The sequence below is a fragment of the Rhinolophus sinicus genome, chromosome 3, assembly GCF_057876585.1.
Source record: "Rhinolophus sinicus isolate RSI-liver-muscle chromosome 3, RSI-T2T, whole genome shotgun sequence".
Lineage (NCBI taxonomy): Eukaryota > Metazoa > Chordata > Mammalia > Chiroptera > Rhinolophidae > Rhinolophus > Rhinolophus sinicus.
In genome coordinates, this window is record NC_142503.1 from 25,441,319 (window position 1) to 25,464,681 (window position 23,363).

A 23,363-nucleotide genomic window follows, 5' to 3' on the forward strand; every position below is an offset into this window, starting at 1 on the left:
TCTCTCCTTTATGTTTCCAGGTTCCTGATATTTATCAGAAGTAGGGTTTAAAGGAAAACTGTAAATTACAGGTAGATATTTTGGTATATAGAACGACAGGAGAGGTTGTTTTGTAGCAGTCTTAGAAAACATAAAAGATGCCAATTTGCCGGTTGGGAAATTAAAAAGTATTATATTTAAATGAATTTTGAAACCTGCAGGCAAATCATATGAACATATTTATGGACATAACTCACCCTGGTGATAACCCCCCCCAAGAGTAATTGATCCATTTGTGAATGAGCCTGACTATGATTCTAACAAGCAAATCATTGTTTAGCTTGTAGCTTATACTTGCAGAGATTTAGTTCAAGACTGGCCCATTCATTCAGAAATTGGGGTTTGTATTTCACACATCAGTGTTTGAATTTCTCAAGTCTCCATTTTACCACAGGCACTTCAAGCTTGCTCCTGCCTTAAACACTGACACTAATGGTGAATATATAAAGTCCAGGTTTAAATGAACAGTTCGCTTTGGGAATCAAAGGAGGAAGGAAAGGATGATGTGTGCTCTTGTTAACCCTCATCTCCTGCTATGCAGAAGGTTAGCCATACCAGAGACAAAGAGCTAACATTTATAGCTTCGTAACTATAGGCTCAGGTTCATTGAGAAATAAATCTTACCAGAATGAAGGGACACGTCTCTGGTGAGGGTCTGGGCCTCCTGGCAAGATCTAAGCTATGGGCAGTAGCAGTGGCAACTAGGGGGCATTTAGGCCTCTTTCTGAAACACACTGGGCTAGGGCCATCAGCTGTTCTCCTGTCTATCAGTATCTCCTTGTGCTTTGAAATCAAGAAGGTGCTTCTGGCACAATGGAAGCCATTGCCAATGCTAGAAAGATTCACTATAGGAGGCATGGCCCTAATCACATAACTTCCTCTCCTGTTATCGTGTTTCCCCAAAAGTAAGACCTAGCCGGACAATCAGCACTAATGCATATTTCGGAGCAAAAAATAATATAAGACCCAGTCTTATACAATATTATATAAGACCTGGTCCTATATTATAGTAAAATAAGACCACGTCTTATATTAATTTTTGCTCCAAAAGATGCATTAGAGCTGATTGTCCGGCTAGGTCTTACTTTCGGGGAAACACAGTATATGTCTTCAGAGGATTAATGGGGCTCTGGGTGCAGGTTCATGCCGTTAAGGACACATTTTCCAGGCCCCACCAGGCACACAGTGGTATGCCGTTGCCATGTAGACTGCTGTTATACTGGGAAAAGCATCCAGTCCCAGGTAAGGATTGGAAAAAAAAGGGAAGAGAAATGGGCAACTACAATTGTTCCATAGAGATGCAAGAGAACATTCTAAAAGTTTGGGTAAGTGCTTAGCTTGAAAGATCCAGAATGGTTAGAAGCCATCCTTGGTTATCAGAGAGAATCCTGTGTAATCCAGCCAGGTAATTCATAGCCTCATGTATGTAAAAGTTTGTTTTTTGCCCCCCCCCCCCCCGCTTGTAAACCAGGTCATGCCTCAAAAGTAAGAACCTAGTCCAAGAGTTCCCCCACAGAATTTAAACCTGCCCTTTTACATTGAAAAACATGGTGTAGAAATCATCAGCACCAGGCCCCATTCAATCCATACCAAGGGGCACCTTCTCCATCGGGAATGTAGTTCTCAGGATCCTCAGAGAGTTTGGTTTTCTCTAATCTCATTAGAAAGTTTGTGGCAGGCAGGCACATTCCACTAGGGCCCTGGTCAGAAGATGGGACACTTATTCTCACCTCTTGGAGGCACAAGAGGGCTAAGGCCCGAAATTCAGACAAATCCAGGCTTGGTTCTAGGCACCCAGACCTTTGTGGCAGTTTCGGGAGCCCCCTTTGTCCCTGCAAAGTCAGGGGCAGGTGCAGGAGAGTCTGAGCCCTGACAGAGGTGGGCATGGAGTGCCCACTGAGCTCCGGGGCTGCCCTCAGGGCACTACCGGCTCCCTGAAGCAAAAGCTGCAGAAAATGGAGACTTTCTGTCCCAACCTCAGGAAACCAGGACAGGAGAAACCAGAGGTTCTCCTAACTCCCAGCTATTACTTCTTGTGGTGACAAAAAAAAACCATAAGGCTTGACTTTGGGGATGGCCATACCTTCGTGTGGGCGCTCTCCATCTTAGGTGCCTTCTTCCACTTCGGACCTGAGCACCCCATGCAGTACCCCAATATTGAAGCCCCCTTCTCATCTCACCATAGGGGTCTCAACAAGGCCTCCCTCATCAAAAAATACTCCCCATGCTTGGAGATTTTTTTCTTCGTTCTACTCTCATCCAAATTTACCCACCTCGTGTCCCAGTCCCTCGTAGCTGTTCTATCCAAGTCAGTTACTAATAAGTTAAAGCAGAATTGTACAAGTTGCATATAAAAATTTAAGTTGTGAGGACTGTTAATGACTGTTTTGCACACAGAGCGACAGACACACATATATTTCCAGGTACATAATGGGAGGGAGATTCTGTGGTCAAATAGGTTTGGGTAATGCTGGGTAAACACGGTTAAACAACTCTCTCTTCTGCGGGACTTCTCAGAGTGTTTGCTATGATCTGAATGTCCAAACCAAGGGTACCGGGTGCAGCTGTTTTCTCCCTGAGTTCTCCCAGGCAATAGCAGACAGGCTACTTGGGGAAGAACTAGGAGCCCTGGTCCTCCCTTTCTGTCCCTTCATGACAGAACAGCTTGGACTCACACCATGTAGGACCCTGCAGGCCGCTAGATGGGGGTGTTTCTCCACAGCAGGTGAGTTGATCCGTGCTCTCTACACATACCCACAGCTACGGAGGCCATGCCTGGGCTTAGGGCACTGTTTTGTCAGGAATACAGGATCCTAAAAGATGAGATCTGGCTTGATCTATATTGACCTACCACATCCACAACATTTAGGACATTTTACTTGTACTCAGTAAATTCACATCATATTGCTGGGTCTGATTTGGATGATTTTTTTTTGGGGGGGGGCGAAGTGTATGAAAAATAGCTTCAGTAAATATAGTCCATATTTTAAGAAAACCCAGTGTATAAAAACACAAATTAATAAAATATGCATACTACAGGGAATTTCTTTTCTTAGGATGGTGTATGATTAAACAATAAAAAATTTGGGAGTGTTCAGCCTAGATGTTGGTCCTTAGATAGCTGAGGTCTGGTATGTAGAGGAAGATTTTTGTTTGTTTGTTTACTTTGTGGCTACAGAGTCCACTTCCTGTAACAAGAATTCTGTACCAAGTAGTACTGTGCCACAAGGGTGGCTGATGCCCTGGGGATGACAGAGCTGCCCACTGCGGAAAGTGTTTCCTCGGGCTGGACAGCCATCCGTCAGGATGTTGTTGAGAGGAGGCCTGGTTGTTGGGAAAGCTACACTACAGCACTCCCGGTTCCTTCCTTTGCTGTGATCCTGTGACTGTATGAAGCAGCCAGCACTCACTTCACCTCTTTGCCGTCTTCTGGGAATTTCAAGTCCCTCACATGGAAAACGTGCTTTGAGGCTGCTATTCACGGGGGTGTTTTTTGTGTCACCAGATGGCACAAGCTTTTAGGTATAAATGTGAGGCTGTGACAAAAACATATTTCGAGCAAATCACCCCGGTGGTAAGGTCTTCACCATCGGGGGTGGGGAGGTGAGAGGGTGGGTAGGGGAAAGGCAAGGTAGAAAAAAATAGGTATAAAGGGTTAGGTTAAAATATAATGTTTGCAGTATTGACACAAACCACAAAGGGCCAGAAAAGCCTAGATGGCCACTGCCAGTTCCAAGGTTTTAGAATATTAATAATTAATATTAATGTATACTAACTACAATGAGTACATTTTCACCATTTTGTGTTCAGTGGTGTTATTTCTGGAGGGTTAACCAGAGCTCTGGAATCTTGCACAGGGGGGTGGGGTGGGAATTCGGGTGATGTTTTCCATACTGGAGAGAAAACAGACAGCTGGCTGGCTTATCATTCCTTTCTCACATGTAGCCTAGAGCCAAGAAAAGTAATAATCATCGACAAGGTAAGTAACTCTTTAGCAAGGAATTGTTTCTCCAGGTTTAAAATACACGAGGATTGTCATTTCAAGGTCAGGGGAGCCTCAGAGGGGTCAGATGACTCATACACATCTCCTCGGTCCACTGCCACCCCCACCCTCACCATTAAGCCGAGAGGGGAGGTGAGCTGAGCCTTCTGCAGGGCTTTACAAGGGAAACAAGGCTGCTTTCCAGTCCTCTGTGAACAAAGTAATTGGTATTTTACAATGCCTGAAATTCTGACTTTCCCTGTTCTGTTTCACGCTGGCACATGGCAGAGTGTGGGAACCACTGCCTCAATAGTAAGTACAGTAAGTCCTATGAGAGACTGTGAAAGTGCTCTGGGCTCATGCCAGGGCGGGCTCTGGCCAGGCTGTGGGCATGTGCTGGCCAACCCCATGCAGAGGGTAACCGGGGTGAGTGGCGCGGGACTTGACTTACTACCACGCTGGTGGGAATCCTCCCTCCAAAAGTGCAAGCCTTGAGAACGCACTTGAGTCCCAGCCGGACCTCAGGAAGCTCTGGCACTAGGGGGCTTAACAGGCAATTGGACAAGGCTCACACAGACCCCTTTGAGGCTCCGTGTGCGGAGCTGACATGTGACAAGCACATCCTGACCATCTCCAGGAGTCCAGGGGAGCCATAGCTATTGGCCGCAGGCCCACGTCCCTGGCCAATAACAGCAGGGACAGGCCCAGCCTGTGCCTCTTGCCCTGGGGGTGAGCCAAACCCAGCAGGGGTGCCTTGGTTATGTTTAGCTCTGGGAAGGACTCTCCATCAGCTGGACTGTTCTCCCTCCCCCTCCTCCCTTCTCATCACTTGTATCCTGAAAGTCAGGACCTGCCATCCCAGTTAAGCGCTCCCTTTTACCTCCTGTAGTTTTGTGCTTGTGTTTCTCTTTTCATTTCCATGCTTGCCTTCTTATTTCTATTTTTACTCCTCTGTCCATTCTCTCTACTCCTTGCTTTTTCCATTCCCTTCTCCTGTGCTGCCCAGGGGCTGCCGTCTGTCCACCTGGCTGCCTTTTCTTTTCATGCTTCTCCTCCTTTTCTTTCTTGGCATTTTCTTTTCCTCTCACTCCAGTTTTCCCCTTCTTTACCCCTCTTCTCCTTGGTCTTTCTACTCATTCTTGCTATTTTTCATCTCACTTCTTTTCCCCTCTCTGCTTCCCTCCTTTGCTTTCCTTCTTCCTCCTACCCACTTTAACGAGAAGGGAGAGAGGTTGGTTGTAGGGCCCAGAATTTTAAGATACAGGAGTCTTTCATCTCTGTCTCTGGCCCTGATGGGCCCTCTGGGCTGGCAGCCCCTTGTCCGGCCTGGCCTGTGCCACTTCAGGGAGCAATAAAGCAATTTCTTGGATAGTGACCTCAGAAACTACCTTTAAAATTTTTATTTCTTTTCCTTTGCTTTTCTTGTTCTCTTTTATTTTCACTTTTTAAGAAAAGATCTTGGGGACATGCTATGAGTGACGTGCCAGCATAGGAACTTACATTTGGGAGCCCCGTGTCATTGGATTTTGGGGTTTGCAGTTATTTCTCTCTCTTTTTAAATTTGTAGAAGTTAAGTTTAAACTCTCCTATTGTGCGTAGTGTCAAATAATTACACATGTTCTCTCCTGGGTGCAGAGTTCTTCATTCAGTGTCTTCTTTGCACCAACCACATATTTTTTGTGTGAAACTCTAATTCTCTCTTGTTTTGCACATTTCACTGGAAATGAGATTTATTCTACCATAATTTCTTTAAACTGCCATCTCTGTGGCTTTCTAAAGAGGAAAGAGATATGGCTGTTATCTCTTTGGCAGAAATCACCTAAGTTATCCCCAAGTTTTGATGCCAAACACAACTGTACAACCTATTCTTTTGCTAAGTGTGTGGAAAAGGGTGAATTCTCAGAAAAACAAAGTGATGACAAATTGGGAGGAAGGCAATACACTTCTAAAATACTGGGAAGTAAAAAGTGGGCTGAGGACCAGAATTAAGGAGAGCCAGTCTAATTATGGGCTCTTGCTCTCTCAGCTGTATGATATTGGGCAAATCCTCCATGACTTCTGTGCTTCTATAAAATGGGAATAACCAACCTGCCCCTTTTTCCATACTCCCTGCTACCTCATGAGACTGTGGTGAAGATCTTGTGAAATATGACACTGGAAGGTAATTTGTAAAAACAAGAGTCAAAGCCTCATTTCTTGTACTTCACCAATCTCTTGAGGTCATGGCTGAATTGGTTCTGGGGAGTCTTGGCTTCAAATCAAGAAATTCTGGTGGGCTTCGTTGGGGATTGTTTCCTCTGCCTCCCTTGGAGAACATCTAGAGTTACCCCCAGCTGTTCCCCACATGTCCCAAGACCTGCTCTCTTTGGCTTGCAAGAATAACTGGCACAGTTCAAGTTTCAGAGCATAGTATAAGGCCTTCTCAGTAGTGCTGAGGGCATCAACAGTGACAGCCAGCCTCACGGAGGGGACAGGAGGGAGATGCCAATGTGAGGCCATCAGACCAGGCAGCTCCAAACCTGGCCAAGTGTGTGTGTGCAGCCAAGAGGAAGGAGCTGACAAGTTGTTCTGTCGTATTTCCAGGAGCTAGCCTTCTTTGTGTTTTTCTGCCACGTGGTTCAGTGCCGGGGTCAAGAGAGCCACATTCCATGTAACCTCCATTTTCTGTTCTGTCGCAGCCATCACAGAAGCCATTGAGATTCCGCAGTTTATTGGCCGCAGTTACCTGACCTATGACAATCCAGATATCCTCAAGAGGTAATAAGTGTCATCAGGCACCCTTCTTATCTCTCTGGGGGTTGATTTCTCAATATCTTTCCCAAGGCATTTTCTTATCTTACGTGCCAGAAGATAATTCTCTCGAAGAAGGCAGTTTAGCCGTGGCCTCAGGGGAAAAAAACAACAGAAAATAAACACAGAAACTAGAACAAAACAAAACAAAAATAAATTGAAGAAGGCAGCCTTTCAAATAACCCAAACCCTATTTGGTCAAAGAGCCTGGAGAGAGGAGCGTGCCCTGCCTCAGGTTTCCCAGTATTCATAACTCCTAAAGCCAGGGTTATGAGTGTGATTTCCCAGCCTGGGCGATCAGCTTCACGCTGTTCTGTAGCCACAGTCTGGAGCCTGCAATGGAAGGGTTCTGGTGCTCCCTCAGCTCCACGTTGATTTCCCACTTTGCATCTTCATCAGCAAAGGTCCACTGTCCTCTTCAGACTCTGGCCAGTTCAGTGAGGGGCTCCTCAGCTCTCTTCATGTGGACACAGGAACATGGCACAAGTAGATGCCCAAGTCACCACCATGGCTGTGAACCCCTGGTGGCACAGGATGCCCTCCGCTGGCATCCACTCTCCTGGTTTGGAATACCCTGGCTACGTGACAAGGGAAAGCCAGCCCTTAGCCAAGTCCTGCCCCTAGCGATTCTCATCTTTGGTGCTTGCAGCTTGCCTCTTCTCGCTTTCTTTTCCCTCCCCTAGTTCTTTGTAGTTTACGGTGTGCCATCACCCACTGCCGCCAGCACGGTCATTCCAGAATTTTTCTTCTTCAGGTTGACTGTTCCTTAAGGCAAAGCTTTAAGGTAAAAGCACCCAGTGCTAAAAGCACAAGGGCAGAGTTTGGTGGCTTTTCCAGGAATAAAAGTGGTTGAAAGACATTTTCCTGGGGCATTGGACACACATAACCTTGGTAACTCCGAACGCACACCAGACAGACAGGCATTGCTTCATTTCTCTAATCCCACGTTGTATTTATCTAGGTGGTCTTGGCATGGGGCCAAGGCAAAATGGATTTCCAGCCAAGAGAGACCCGCTTCCTTCTTCAGCCCCGTTTCCCCAAAGATGGAAGGGCATTGAGTCCCCACAGGATAGGGACAGTGTGCCGGGGCCCAAGTCTTCAGGCCCCTGATGCTTAGAGGCACTGGGTGGTTTGGGGGAGTACAGGGCTTGGCGAGAGTAGGAGGCATGAGAAACTCGGATGGCACTTGTGTGCATGTGTGTATGTACATGTACACATGCATATGTGTGAAGTTGCAGGGAAAAGCCAAGTTCAGGGTCTACTTCAGTTAGATGCCTTTGGCTACAAGTAAAGAAAACGCAGCTAAAGATGTCTTAAACATAACGGGTATTTATTATTTCATATAACGAACAGTCCAGACTTAGACTAGATCCTGGCTTGAGTAATTCACAGAATTCACTGTATCATCGAAGACTCAAGTCTCTCCTGTCATTCTGTCGTCTTATCCTCAGCATGTTCTCCAGAAGCTACTCCTTTTGCGGTTGTAAGACAGCTGTCCATAAGACCCTCATAAGATGGCTATAAATCAGCTATAAATATCCAACAGAAAAGTTAAAAAAAAACCACACTTTTTTTTTCTCATGTGACTTATTTTAAAAGGAAAAGAATCTTTCTTGGAATCTTCCTGATAAATTTCCTCTATCTATCTCGTTGGATAATAGTGGTCACATGCCCATCCCTAAACCAATCACTGCAAGAGAAATGGAACCATCATGATTGGCTTCTACCAGTCAATGTATCCAAGGCAAGTGGTGGAAGGAAGAAGCCTGGAACAAAAGATTGGGAAAAGCAGGTCTCTAGGGAATGGGCCAAGGCTGGATTGCTCTGCACCTGGCCAGGTGGAGAAGTAATCATCATGGACCCTGCTTCTGCCTTTCTCCCTCACCACTTCAAGGCCTTGCATGGGGAAGGCAGCCTTGGTCTCTTCCTGTCTAGACCAGGCTCTCGGAAGCCTACACAAAAGTCCTTTCCATTGTTTTGAACTTAATGTACTCGACAGCGCCAAGTATGTAGACAGAGGGATGGTACAAGTGATAGGAGACTAGAAAGAGACTTTTCCAGTCGTGTTATATTAGTAGTAATACTACATTATGTTTGCTCTTATCTCACCTGTTATTTAAAGATCTCATACTCGCTCTTCTCCCTACAACAGGTGAAACACTGATCACTTTAGTGAGAATGGCTTTCTGAGCTAGTCTACTCGCAAGAATTGATAAGAGCACAAAAGCCTGTGATCCAATGCCTAGCCATGGCTGTAGGACTGGAACCTGACCTAACAGAGTACCTCACCTGTCCAGTCAGTCCTCTGCCCTCAAGGACGGTCACCGTCAGAGCTGGCCATCTACAGGCATGATCACAGCCCAGAGCCACTGCCAGCTTGAACCTCTTGGCGCTTAAGACACTGTTCTGTTGGGGCGTGGGGAACACTTTCCCAAGGACCCTTGAGTGGTAGGATAGGAGAGAAGGAGGACTGAGGGGTGTATTGGGGTGTAACCAGACCAGAGAGTCTAGTTAATCTGTGACTCATCAAATGTCCTCTCATGGGGTTACCCCATATTTGAGGAGGGAGACACTGCTGCCGAGTGAGCAGACTTGTAGGCCTGTGGTGTCACCTCTGGTGCTGATGCCAATTCTAATCTCCTGGTGGTGAGTGTCAGAAACGCCAGGTTATCCTTCTGTCTGGCTTCTTGGGGCTGGCAGAAAAAAAGGCAGAAATGGATGTTGGCGAAGAATGGTTGGTTTGGTGCAATTGTTTGTGTATTTCCTCCAGGGTGTCAGGATCAAGATCAAATGCATTCATGAGGTTTAAGACAACTGCCAAAGATGGCCTGCTGATGTGGAGGGGAGACAGCCCCATGAGACCCAACAGTGACTTCATTTCCTTGGGCCTTCGAGATGGAGCCCTGGTGTTCAGGTAACCCCCTGGCCAGCTGCCTTTGGGATCACCTTGCGTTTTTTTCTCGGATGGTACAGGTTATGCCAAACGGAGTGATACAAAAGTTAACCAGTCTGCTGGAATTGCCTGAGACACCAGGCTTAGTGGAGGCTCCAGGTCTTCCTTTGCGGGATCCATCTTCAAGAGCAGCAGTCAGCAGTCTCCAGCCTGAGGGCCAAATCTGGCTCACCACCAATTTTTGTAGATGAAGTTTTATTGGAACACTGCCATACGGATTCATTTATATATTGTCTAGGACTGCTTTCATGCTAGAGAAGTTTTAATAGGGACTGTATGACAAAGCCTAAAATATGTATTGTCTGGCTCCTTACAGAACAGTTTTGTGACCCCTGTTCTAGCATGTTTCAATCATACGCTCCCCACTTGCAAATTAGAAAGTAATAGAAAGGGAACTTGATATACTGAGCACGGTCCGCTCAGGGCTCACCGGCTCAGGCAGATGGGAAGATCTAAAGTTGGAAGACCTGGCTTTAAATTCTGACTCTGCACCGGATTAACTGAGCAGCCTTGGGAGGGAGAATGCCCGCTTTCCAGTCTCCCACTGCAAAGAAGAACAAACCACATATTTGTATCTCCATAGGTCAACCCATCATTTGGGTTTTTGTAAATGCTTCTTGGGTGATAAGTCCCCCAAGTTCTTATCTCTTTTAAGTGAATTTAGACTGCTCTCAAACTTTTCAGATGATTAGCTACGAAGTAGCTAAAGGATTGCCTGGTAACTTCTCCCCACCAAAGTGGGTGGGAGCTGGGTACCCACACGGTAGGGACTGGCTTGCGTAATATGAAAAAGCTTCTCTAGCGATCATGATGGCACAGCCTCACTTGAAGTTAGAAATAACTTGTCTAGATCTATGATTCTCAAAGTGTGGCCCCTGGAGCATCATTGTCACCTCGGAACTCCTTAGATATGTGGATTCTCAGGCTCTGACCCTGACCGGACACTGTGGACGTGGGCCAGCAATCCTTGTTCTCACAATTTACCCAAGGGATTTGGATGCACGCTAAGGTTTGAAACTCCAGCTCAGTCTCTAGACCGTCTGCTCCATGGGGGCAGGGATTTCTCTGGTTTTTCCTTCTTTAGTCCCCTCTCTGGTGTCTAGTGTAAGTGTTCACTAAGTGATGTGGAATTCACTGGAATTGAAATAGACAAAGGCAAGGTAACTGAACTACGTAGAAGATGAAGATTTAATTCTTGGCTTCTGTGGGTCATGCATGGCGATTACTGATTGCCAGAGTAGCCAATACAAGTCTTTTCCATGTGAATAAAAAGCATTTTGAGAGGAAATGCCACTTTTGCAACATCATGCTTGCCCCTGAACAGCAGAGTGTGCTACGTAAGGCAATCCTATGACTGTTGGGGACTTTTGAGAGAAGTGTGTGGTTGAAGGCTAGAGGATGGCCTCTGAGAGCAGTTCTCACCACCTCTGCCCTCCTCCCCCCAAGGTCAAACACCAAACTTTTCACACCCCAGTTTCAGGCTGGCTGCTGCAAAGCCATTTTCTTGTGGTTTTCCTGTGGTTAACCTCGCCAAGGCCTCAAGTACTTGATTGTGCCCAGAAAAGCGAACTGAAACAGTAGCTCAGCCATGGGTGAGAGGCCAACTTCCCCCCCCTAAACCGCCAGCTAAAACCTATTCACCAGCCACCCCAGCTGAACAGGGCAACTCGATATGCTCAGGGCCATCTCCAATCTCCCACTGGCCCTCACACCCGGCCCTGGCTAGCCCCCCATATGCACCCCCACCTTCCCACACCCCCTGGGCACCCTTCAAACAATTCCATCCTGGACATATTTTTTATGTTACCATTTCTTTCTCAGGTTTCTGAAAATTGGCCCCATGTTGTTGTTGTTTTGTTTGTTTGTTTTGTTTTGTTTTAAGCCTGGAATTCTGGTTGTGTGCTGTGTAAAGGACACACAGTAGCCCCGACCGCTGAGGCAGACGTCTGTGCCGGATCCTGAGCCTAGGGCCACAGCTGCTGCTCCCCTGTGTTTCCTTCCTCTGAGCAGTTACTTCCCCACTTCCATTCACCCAGCACAGATCTAGGGAAGCGCTGTGGGAGCTGGGCACACACAGGACGTAGAGTGCAGGCCAGTGGTTTGGAAGGATCAGTCTCCAGCGAGTCGTGGCGGGAGCTTGTTTCAGAGGCAGATTCCTGGGCCCACACCCAGAGATTCTGACGGAGCACGTCTCCTGAGGTGCCAGAATCTGGACACAATCTGGAACCACACCCTGTAAAACAGGGTCTGAAGTGGTCAAAGGCATGAGCTTCAGAGTCAGACAGGCGTGATTCCCATGGCCACGTGACCCCCTGCAAGCTACCCGACCTCTCCATGGAAGGAAAAGATTTGTTGTGAGGGTTGAATGAGTTCATTCACGTAAAGGTCTTAGTGTGGGGCCTGGCATAGCTAGGATTAGTGATAATAATTATCAAAATTATAAAAAAAAAAAAAAAATTATTATCCTTGATCAAGTGTTTTCCATGTTCTAAAAACCCCTACCGCAGATCGATAACATTGTAAGGATGTTAGCACAATATAACTGCTTCATAAAGTGAAGCTATTATTATTTTTATGATTTTTAAGAAGACATAGGCCCCACCTTCAAGCAGCTTACATCAATGGAACCTAGACAGTGAATTAGTCTGTTAGGTGGACAGGACCATATTGGAAGTTTTAGTGTTTGACCCAAGTCCAAAGCAAACAATAGGAAACCTAAGATAATAAAATATGTTCTCAACTTTCTTGACTTTCATTCTTCACCTAAATGCTGGCCCTTTTGCTGATCCCTTCTGGCAGAGAATAAGGAGGAGCAATGAAACTCTGAAAAAATGTTATTTATAGTTTTTCTGCAAGATTAAGTAAAAGAAAAGGAATCAAAGTACTCAGCTACGGGTGTGGTTTTTTTTTTTGTTGTTTTGGTTTCATTTTGTTTTATGATTATATGTGGGACACAAAACCCAGCAAACAGGTTTGTGAAAACCACTTGACTGATGGTCTTTCCCACTCATTTTCCATGTGACCTTGACATCATTTTCATGCAACAGACAATGGGAACAGATCTGACAATGGCAAGGTGCCCTGTGCTACAGGTTGAAGGGGGCACAATTGAACAGAAGTTTCACCACATGGAGGCATCTGAGTGGTCCCCAAAAAGCCTCACCTGATGGCACTTCCAGGCGGCCCACCGCCACTCAGCCTCATAGCCTTTCGTGCACGCCAAGTTGAGTAGGGAAACTTGGATCAAGATACCCGATCCATGCCCACCAGATTCACAGGACATTGATAGCGAAAACAGACATGTCTTTATTCATTTTTTCATTCATGCCTATGTTTTTACTTTTAAAAAAAAGAATTGTAATGTACATGAACTGCACAAATGTTAAGTGTACAGTTTGATATAATTTCAAACATGTAAATACCTGTGGAACAACCACACAAAACAAAATATTTCCTACACCCACGAAGGCTTTGTCATGCCCTCTCCCGACAAGAGTCACCACTATTCTTGGTCATTTATTATTATATAAAAGAAAGTGAGATTCCAGGGTGAAGCATCAGGGTATCTGGAGAAGCAGGTTATCTGGAGGGTCTGAAAACAAATGGAGTAGGGGTGGGGGTGGAGACTCAGGCCATGGCGATGCCAACCAACCAAGTATTGTGTCCCTGTCCACCGCCCCCCGCCACCAACACACACACACACACACACACACACACACACACACACACACACAAATGATGGCTGGATTCCTGTCTGCTAGATTCAGTGTTGACTCCCTGAGCACATTTTGGCTCTCTGCGTGAACAGGCATTCTAGCAGGCTGAAGGACAGAAGAGGAAAGCCCATCCTTTGTCTAAATACAACTGAAAAGGTTGTATTCACTGAGTTACAATCACATGCCAGTCTAGTGTCCCTGCAATTATATACCCAGGTCACCTCTATTCTGAGAAGTGGGTGTTCCTGACCTTTTTGGTTACATATTTACAGCCTGCTGGTTTACTCTCACACATGACTACTCTTCCAGGAGAGGCTTGACGAGTGTAACTCTTGGAGGCAACTTCCTCCTTCCTGCTATTAATACCTCCTCCAGTTATTTTGTCCACCGTGTATGCGAGATGCATTAAATACGGCACATACTTGGAGTGGTGGGATTATTTGTTTGGCTTCTACTGTGTGCTATGGTCTTTACATATGTTATCTTACTTATATCCCCTGTGATCCTTCAGGGAAGGTATAATTACCCCATTTCACAGAGGAGGAAACTTAGGCTCAGAGAGATGAAACAGATTGCCCAAGGTCACTGAGCTCGTAATTAGCAAGAGTGGGAATCAAGGCAAGTTAGTCTCATCCACGTGTCCATGCTCTTTCTATCACCCTGAGACGTGCTGCGTCTCATAAAAGCCAGACAGTCATTCAGCTACATTTCTGCCAACCAGCTCTCAGCCTTGTTTCATATTCATTCACTTCAACAAGCATTTGGCCACTAAATAATGAAATCAGAAAATTCCACCTCCAGGCTGCTTCATACAAAGGAGACACTGATGTGGGAAAATTCATTAGAAAATAGTGGATTTTTCAGGGTCAGAGTCACAGTTTTGTCTCATAGTTTGTCAAGTCACCCAAGTTCTATTCTTGGTTAAATGTTGATGGGCTGTGTGTGACTTCTTTGAGCCTCCATTATTTCTTTTCTTTTATTTTTTTTTAAAGGAAGGAAAAAAAAAGGACACGGAGTGCTTTCCCTGGGGAAAGCCAAACACATTCTGTTCTTGCTCTTTTCTCAGACTGAGTGCATGCAAGCGCTCAGGAGCTAATCCAGGTTTCTTCATTTCTCTTCCTTTCCAGTGAGGTAAAGGAGTAACATGTCCTCTTACCAGATAAGGAGAGCGTTGTCCTGGGTGGGATACATTTTCCTTCAAAAGCATGATTACATAGGCTTTATTATATTATCAAGAGGAGGTCTAGGCAATTGGCCCAGTGCCCAGTCTAGAATAATCACTCACTAAATATTTGTTGAATTGAATTAAATTAGAATGATTGAATGAACACTGGACTTAGAAGGATATTTCTCTCTGGTAAACAACATGTGTGTGTCTTCTGATACCCTTAGGGTATCAGGGCAAATATACACAGAAATAGAAAATAGAAAGCTACTGAGTGGACCAAAGATCAGAGTAAAATGGAGGGGGTGCAGATAAGATACCAACTTCAAGTCTTATACATTAGCGTTAGGATTTTAGGCAAATTCCCTTAATCTCTCTGGGCCTCAGCCTACTGGGCAATGTTCTGTTTTGTTTTCTTTTGCTTTGTAAAAAGTGAAAACACATGTATTAGTTTCTAGGGCTGCCATAAAATTTACCACAAATTAGGTGGCTTTCAAAACAATAGAAATGTATTCTCTTACAGTTCTGGAAGCTAGAAGTCCAAGTGCAGTCTTGGCCGGGTTGGCTCCTTCTGGGGGCTCTGAGAGAGAATCTCTTTCCTAGATTCTGGCGATGGCTGGCAATCCTTCACGTGCTTAGTTTATAAATACATCACTCCAATCTCTGCCTCCATCTTCATATGGTCTTCTTCCCTGTGTGTGTCTGTCTGTATCCACATTTCCTTTTCTTATGAGGACACCAGTCGTATTGGATTTAGGACCACCCTCATCCAGTATGACTTCATTTTAACTAATTATACCTGCAAAGACCCTATTTCCAATTAAGGTCACATCCTGAGGTTCTGGGTGGACATTCATTCTGAAGGGATACTATTCAATGTCATAGAACATATTAGAAAGGAGAAAGTCCTTCTTGTTCCTACTTGATGCTTCCGAACATGGGGCTTTAAAAAAATCAGCCTTGAGGACATTATGCTCAGTGAAATGAGCCTGTCACAAAAAGACAAACACTATTATTCTACTTATATGAAGTCCCTAGAGCAGTCAAATACATAGAGACAGAAAGTAGAATGGTGGTTACCAGGGGCTGGAAAAGGGGGAATGGGTAAGGGGTACAGAGTTTCAGTTTTGCCAGATAAAAAGAGTTCTGGAGATTGCTTGTACAACAATGTGAATATATTTAACACCGCTGACCTGTACACTTAAAAATGGTTAAGATGGTATATTTTATGTTATGCATATTTTGCCTCAATTAAAAACATTTTTTTTTTTTTTTGGTCATTCCTCGCCTAGCTTGGAAACCTAATTTATAACATTGTTTTGTGTTGAGGAATCTACATTCTGAGTCCCACAGACCTTTTGCAATGAGAACCATTTATGAATGAGTGTCTGCCTATCCTTCAGTGCTTTATTCTATTCTCTCTCTTGTTCTCTCTGATGCCATTAGCTATAACCTGGGCAGTGGCGTGGCATCCATCATGGTGAACGGTTCCTTCCACGATGGTCGGTGGCACCGAGTCAAGGCTGTTAGGTGAGTACCTACCACCGAGTGAGACAGAGCTGGAGCTCAGCAGAGGTGGGATGTGCTCACCCAGTCCCTTTAGTCCCACTGTCCTCTTCCCCAACCTTGCCTGACGTCACGTACTCCTGATCTGGGTCATGGAGGACATTTTGCCAGCAGATCCCTCCTGTACCCTTTACTGACACTCACAGGGCAGAGAGGCTGAACTTTCAAATCTTTACTCAATAGTGACCTTCCGGGGAAATAACTTTCTGGTGGCTAAACTGGGAGAGGACCTTGCTATTTAGTGAGATCTGCGTATCTCTAGTGAGATGAGACTTCTGGGCAGCAGATTTTGAGGAATGCTTCAAATCTCATTTTGTAGGCAATTACCCACTTTCTTTCCCTCTTTTACATTTTATTATTGGAACCTTAGAAACCAAGTATAACCTGCCCCAATTACACATCTCCCCCTTCACAGAAGTCATTCCCCTGGCTTCTGATTAACTTTGGGTGAATCATTCTGTTAAAATTATAGTTTTGCTACCTATGTCCATATTCCTAACAATAAATTTTGAGAAATTGAACAGCAGGCCCACACTTAGCTGTATGAAGAAATGTCAATCCTACCATGTTAGATGAAGGTTCCAGGAGATGAGTTTGAACCGTGCTTTTGGTGTCGGTTCCCTGAGAGTTTACCACAGCCCTTCCTGGGAAGGTCAGTGAGCGAGGTCATGAGTGAGGCTTGGAAAACACGGGGCTACTGTGACCAATTTCCTACTCAGCTCACATATAGGCTGTGGTAGAAGTAGCTCTGCTGGACCCCGCTCACTTACACGGTGCCTGCCTTTGATATCCGAAAGGATGTGTGAGGATACAGACGCAGGTCTGTGCCATCAGTCGCCCAGGTGGCTTGGAAAGCCCTTGAGACAGTGATTTAGATGAAGCCCCAATTCTGACTTGTTGAAAAAAGGAATGTCCTCCCATAGTGAATATTTATAGGCTTAATCTAAAATACATTCCAGCATATAAGTTAAAATGTTCATAGTCCAACCCAACTCCAAGATAATGTAGACTATGAGGTTTCTAAGTTCTTCATGTCTCTCGCTTACTCATCTATAAAAGGGCTCAGAAACCTCCAGAGGAACATAGAATTCTTGGCCACATCTGATCTCTGTAACTCCCATCTTGTGAACACGCTGCTCTCCATTTCCTTGAATAGTGAAGGCTGGTAGGACAGTCAGACATTGTGGAAAGATTTTTTAAACCCTCAAAATTGTTGTGGTTTGATTATGTGCATCAAGATACACATTGGTGAGGATTCCAGGCACTTCCTAGACATCTAAGGAAACAGATGTTAAGTGACTTTCCCGAGACTTTACAGCTGTTTGTGGGCAGAGCCAAGATTAGAATCTCAGATCAAAGCTCTTTCCATCCCACTCCGTGGTGCAGCTCAGCTAAGATGTCAGATATTTTGGAGGGATAAGACAGGGACTGTTTCATCAGAAGAACTTCCTATGTCAGAGCATCAAGCTTGGCACTATAAAGATGGTTTAACAGACTTGGCTCTTACTACTGTCATCATTGGTACCTTTCCTAGTGGGTCTTAGGCTGCAGTGAGGGCTGAACAGAAGGAACCGAGACCAGGAACTGGATAGATGGGAGGATTGAAGCAGATATTGTGAACTGTGTTCCAGAGGCTCAGACAAGCCTAGAAGGGATGGTACAACAGATCAAAGCAGGGACTGGGTCAAAGCCATGGTTGTCAGCCATGACAGGAAGGGTTGGATGGATCCTGTGCGGCAGGCTCCGGGGTCAGAGAAAGGGGGATCGATGTAGAGGAGCTCTCGAAGGGGAACCTTGCTGATTTGCTCTGAGTAATCCTGGTCTTGCAGGCACTAATACTAGCAGAAAAGAGAAAACACATTTTCATCTATTAAGCATCTTCAGGATGCCAGGTACTTTACATACTTTATCTCAATTAATATTCACAGCAACTTAGGTTTTATAATCTGCATTTTACGGAGAAGCATGGTGATATATTGACAACAATAACAATACATTCTCTACCCTCTTTATAGAGCAGGTAGGTATCAGGTACCATGCTCTGGGCTTTTCATGCGTAATCTCTGATTCCCAGAATAGCCTTGGAAAATAGGCCCAGTCATTCCACTTTCAGATGAGGAGCTGAAGCACCAGAAGTTTGCTTGTTCAATCAGCTACCACTAGGAGCCATATACTATTCCAGACACAGGGGCTACGTCATTGAGTAACACCAGCATCTTTGCCTTGATGGTCTTGCATTCTGATGGGAGGCAGTAGACAACCAGTAATAAGCATAATGAAGAAGTACTTATTAGGTTAAGAGGTGATGCCACGTTTATTTTCAAATCTAAGATACCGTAGATTATAAGACATACCTTCATTTCAGAAACAGAAAAAAATGAAAAATTCTTAAGACTGATGAAATAAAGTGGAAAATGGAATTTTTTAGCGTAATGGGGGGAAAAGGCAGGGCAGGCAAAGCGAGGTGTTGGGAGCATTGCCCATCGCAGCAACCAGGTATGAGATTCTCAAATAGCATATCCGAAATGGGGAGGCAGTGTGTGGTCTTCAGGGTGAGGACAGAACAGGAGAAATACCTCTAAAGCTAGTTGCTATCCAGAGGTGAGGCCTGGGCAATCAGACATATATCATTGTACCCCTCTACCCTGCAAAAAAAAAAAAAAAAGAGGTAGAGCCAGGAACCTCTGGAAGGCAACTGAGGGGCTAAAAGCAAGAAAATTGGTTTAAAAAATTTACTTGAGAAGTTAGAGCTCAAGCCTCTTCTCTACTTCATGTATCTGGCACATGGTCCTTTCCCTACTTATGGAAAAATAAGTCAATTCACTGGAGAAAGTAAGCGTCTCTGGAATGGGAGACACGGGTCTACTAAATACTGGACTACTGTATATTGTACAAATTAAGACTGGAGACTACTATGTTTCCCCCAAAATAAGACCGGGTCTTATATTAATTTTTGCTCCAAAAGACGCATTAGGTTTTATGTTCAGGGGATGTCATCCTGAAAAATCATGATAGAGCTTATTTTCTGGTTAGGTCTTATTTTGGGGGGACATGGTATGTGAGAGATCTTATGTTGAATGTTAAGAACTCCATAATTCTTTCCCTATTGGGATTCCGGAATGCTGGCAGCCAGACACAGTTAGAAGAGTAGAAAATCCAGGTGTCCCTCAAGGAAATGATTGAGCCAAATCATAACACTATCAAGCCACGCTCAGCAAAACCTCATCCTGCACACAGAGCTTCCAACCTGCTTTTTAGAACTCAGCACTTAACTATGACGTGGCAGTCGGCCATTGTGAGGCATTTGAAAAAGGTCTTCAGTATGAAAGATGAGTGTCAGAACAAATAGACATAACAAAACAACTTGGAGGAAACAGAAACTATGAATAAAAAAATGATAAAAAAAATATTAGTATCACCAGGAGATAAGAGGGGTAATTAACCCGAGAAACAAGAACTGTTTGCTATAAAACAGAAACATAAAAGACTAATAAAGAACTTATAAAGAAAAAAAATAAAAGAAGCGAGGCCTGGGTTGGCATACCCCCAAGAGCAATAGAAGCACATATACTTTTTTAAAGAAGGTTCATGGGGCGAGATAGTTTTGGAAACCAGCTCAGAAAACTGCAAAGCCCTTGCCATAGATGAACACCTCCACACCACTGTCTTCAGGGTCACTTTTGAGTGACAGTGTGGGTCCTTCAGAAACTTCTAAGTCATTATTTTCCTTCTCTAGAGTAATCCTCTACCTACAAAAACTGTTTCATTGGCTTCCCATTGTGCTTAGAACTCACCATGTGTCACTGTGTCACCACCACTCTTCTTCTTAACATTCTTTCCTAGTTCCCTCCCAGCTTCAGAATGAATTCTAACTAAGCCCTTCACCATCAGCTTCCGGCTTCATCTTTCACCACTCTGTTCCCAACTCCAGAATTCTCTATGCTCAGTCTGTACTAACTCGCTTGTCTTTTTTCTCTTTGCCGTAGCCACTTCCTGTTTGCATTAGCTTTCTCCTTCACCCGACCTGCTCAGCCTTCAAACCTCATCTCAGAAAAAATCTCCTTTGAAAAGCTTTCCCTGGCCCCCTCCTTCTCCTGTGTAATTCCACAGTATGCTGGCATTCTTCCACCATAGAGTGGTGACACAGAGTTGTCATCTGCAATTTGTTTGTTTTGTCTTCCTCAGTAGACCGAAACTCCTGAGGGCCAGGAATGTGGTTTTTCGTTTTGTTGGTTTTGTTTTGTTTTTGCAGCACCATCATTTATCATAGCACCTGGTACATAGTAGGTACTTTCATACATTTTTACTGAAATGAATGAATGATTGAATGAAGCTCCAAAAATGGTGGTGGTTTTTACAGGGATGGCCAATCGGGAAAGATAACGGTGGACGACTATGGGGCCAGAACAGGCAAATCACCTGGCATGATGAGGCAGCTCAACATCAATGGAGCCCTGTATGTGGGTAAGTGACCTTTGACCAAATCTAAACTGTGCCAGTGCGTTTTCTCGTGAATCCTCCATTTGCCATGCTGGGGCTACCCGAAGCCGTGCATGTCACTGCATCAGTCACATCTGGAAATCAGGAAGCTCTTTGGATCTTCCATTCTCCCATTTTCTGAACTTCTGACTCATGGCTGAGGGGGCAGGAAATACTTAGATGCTTTTGTGCTTTGGACCGATCCACCAGGAAAGCCATGCTTTTCTTGTTTATAGAACCTGCTAAATATAGCTCTGCAAATTCTCTGGGTGGAAGGAGGATCCTTCCTTTTTCTGGCTCCTCTCAGAATTAGAATGAGTTCTAAATAGCTTAGAACCTGCTAGTACAGATACGTAAGCATGAAACGATGTCTCTAGCCATATGATAGTTTCTAAAAGTGAACTTAATTGAAAGCATTCAGCATCAGTGCATTTCTTTTGGGTTATGATGACATCACCTGTAACTACATACTACATTTTGTTGACATTGTACAACATTTCAAAATTTACCAGATGCTGTTTGGTTTGAAGTAGCCAACTGGGTCAGAAATCACACATGAGGTAGGTATTTATAGCCTCTGGTTGTGTATCAGATTGATCCAGGTCAACCTGTTCTTTCAAGGATAATTATAAATTAGGTGTGATGTACTGAGCCGTTCAAGGGACCCACAGCCCTCACCATATCAGCCAAGGGATCCTCGGTCAGTAGACACTCAATTGTCCTAAGGAGACATCGCCCCTTTGGCTCACGCGGTCTCCCTCTTGCTTCCTGGCAGGTGGAATGAAGGAAATTGCTCTACACACTAACAGGCAATACATGCGTGGCCTCGTGGGTTGCATCTCTCATTTCACCCTGTCCACCGATTATCACATTTCCCTCGTGGAAGACGCCATGGATGGGAAAAACATCAACACTTGTGGAGCCAAGTAATGCCAGCTGATCTTCCCCAAGGGACAGAGCTTTCTAGCCTGAGAAGCCCAGGGGCCTGAGACCCTGCCTGATGCCATTCACGGAGGCACGGGCCAGGTGTGTTTCCTGTCATCAAGGAGAAAATACACCCTGATGAGAAACTAGAACAAAGACAGGATTCCCTGTGTGGTCTTTCCTGCTGACACTCTGTGGACCCAACCCAATGGAATCCTCTCTGTAGGAAGCATCGAATTTTGTCCATTGAAAGTGTGGTGGCTGCCAGAGATCACACATCAAGGCAAATTCCAGAGCCCGTCTGTTGTAGCTCAATGACTGTGTTGTGATTCATAGTGCGTTAAAAAAAGAAAGAAAAAAAGAGAGAGAAATACCCGAAGGGCGGTATTAAAATACGTCTCTCCTTCCCTGACTCATGATACTTACTGACAGCAGAATGACTGTGTGACCTTGAACTTCACATTTCTCACCTTGGCCCATGAATTAGTAGGATTAACCCCTTTTACTCCTCACTGGCTGATTCAGTGTGCTCTGACTATTCCATGAAAATAAGGAGGTGGAGAGACTAGACACAGAATCATAATCATACGCTGCCCCTGCTAAGGTTTACCTTTAATGAGAAATCCCTACTTTTTATAATGCTACTCTAAGAAAATGGGCACCATGATTTTGTAGCTGTCCTTTTGTATGTGTATATTTTTATAGATGCAGATTGTCCACAGTGTATACTTTTGCAAGTTTGGGTGGAGGACCCTGAATTCTTTGCACTCTTCCTAAAAGTGTTTTCCCAGAGGAGACCTGTCTGAGCCCTTTGTGGGCATCAGTGGAGTGGGATAGGTAACTGGGGGGAGGCATTTTCTTGGGGAGCTGACCATTGTTTTTTCGTAAACGTTGATGGCTCAAGGAGATGAATCTGAAGCTTCCAAAATAAGCAGATTAAAAGGCACATGTGTTACTGAGATTGGTCACTGTCATTTTTGTTTTAAGAGAGGGGGCATGTCTGTAGTAAATGTGAATAAAGGAGATGAAGAAGGCTAGAACTGGTCCATTAAGCATCACTCATTTGTGGAGGTGTTCCTGATCCTTGCAGAGGCCGTGGCCAGAAATGGACGCTAAGAGAATTAGTGTTTCTAAGGCTATGCTGAGGGATGAGAAGCAGGGCTGCTTCCTTCTGAGCCATGGGTCGCACCCCTTTGCTATTCACACGTGTGACTCTGGCGACAGCTGGCTCACTGGCAGATCCGCAATGACAGGACATGCTAAGGGAAAGGTGAAATGAATGCTGCCCCCAAAGAGCAGGGAAATATGATCCAAATCATAGCAGAGTCTATAATTAAGTCCCAGTCAGGGCTCGACTTGTGTTTGTCCAGCATTCATTCAGCAAAGACTTTGAGCGTTGTGCAAAGTGCAGTTTAGGCACATTAAGAATTCTATACAATGAATAAAAAACTAGAGACGTTCACCTTATGCTTTAACCGTCTGCCTCCTGTCTTTCAGACCTTTTGATGACCAGGATTCTTCCTCCTAGGGGAGTAATGGTAACAACAACAACAATAATAATTTATCCTCTCCTACATATGTCTTCTTGTGAGTGCAGTTCGGAGAAAAGCCATGTAGTAGAAAGTGGGTTTTACCACCTCCCAAACCCCCTCACCTCAGTATCTTTTCCTTAGAGACTGCCAGAGCCATGCTTCCCAAGAACGAATAGAGTAGCTTTCATAGCACATTTTGAATCAATTACCTTCAGCC

General features: G+C 44.8%; 1 protein-coding gene across 4 annotated transcripts in view; it reads left to right on the forward strand.

Annotated features, from left to right (window-relative positions):
* Positions 1–22,573, forward strand: part of EGFLAM (EGF like, fibronectin type III and laminin G domains) — a 150,463-nt gene extending 127,890 nt beyond the window's left edge. For 3 of the 4 annotated variants that reach the window (XM_019737331.3, XM_074328985.2, XM_088796491.1), the window contains 5 exons: positions 6,700–6,778; positions 9,582–9,725; positions 16,092–16,175; positions 20,572–20,675; positions 21,466–22,573. In XM_019737331.3, coding sequence (XP_019592890.3) covers positions 6,700–6,778; positions 9,582–9,725; positions 16,092–16,175; positions 20,572–20,675; positions 21,466–21,620 — 566 coding nt within the window. In that variant the 3' untranslated portion in view covers positions 21,621–22,573. Of the gene's footprint in view, positions 1–4,314; positions 4,334–6,699; positions 6,779–9,581; positions 9,726–16,091; positions 16,176–20,571; positions 20,676–21,465 lie in introns of those variants that run through there. The other variant, XM_088796492.1, reaches the window with a different exon arrangement.
* Positions 22,574–23,363: the final 790 nt, after the last annotated feature.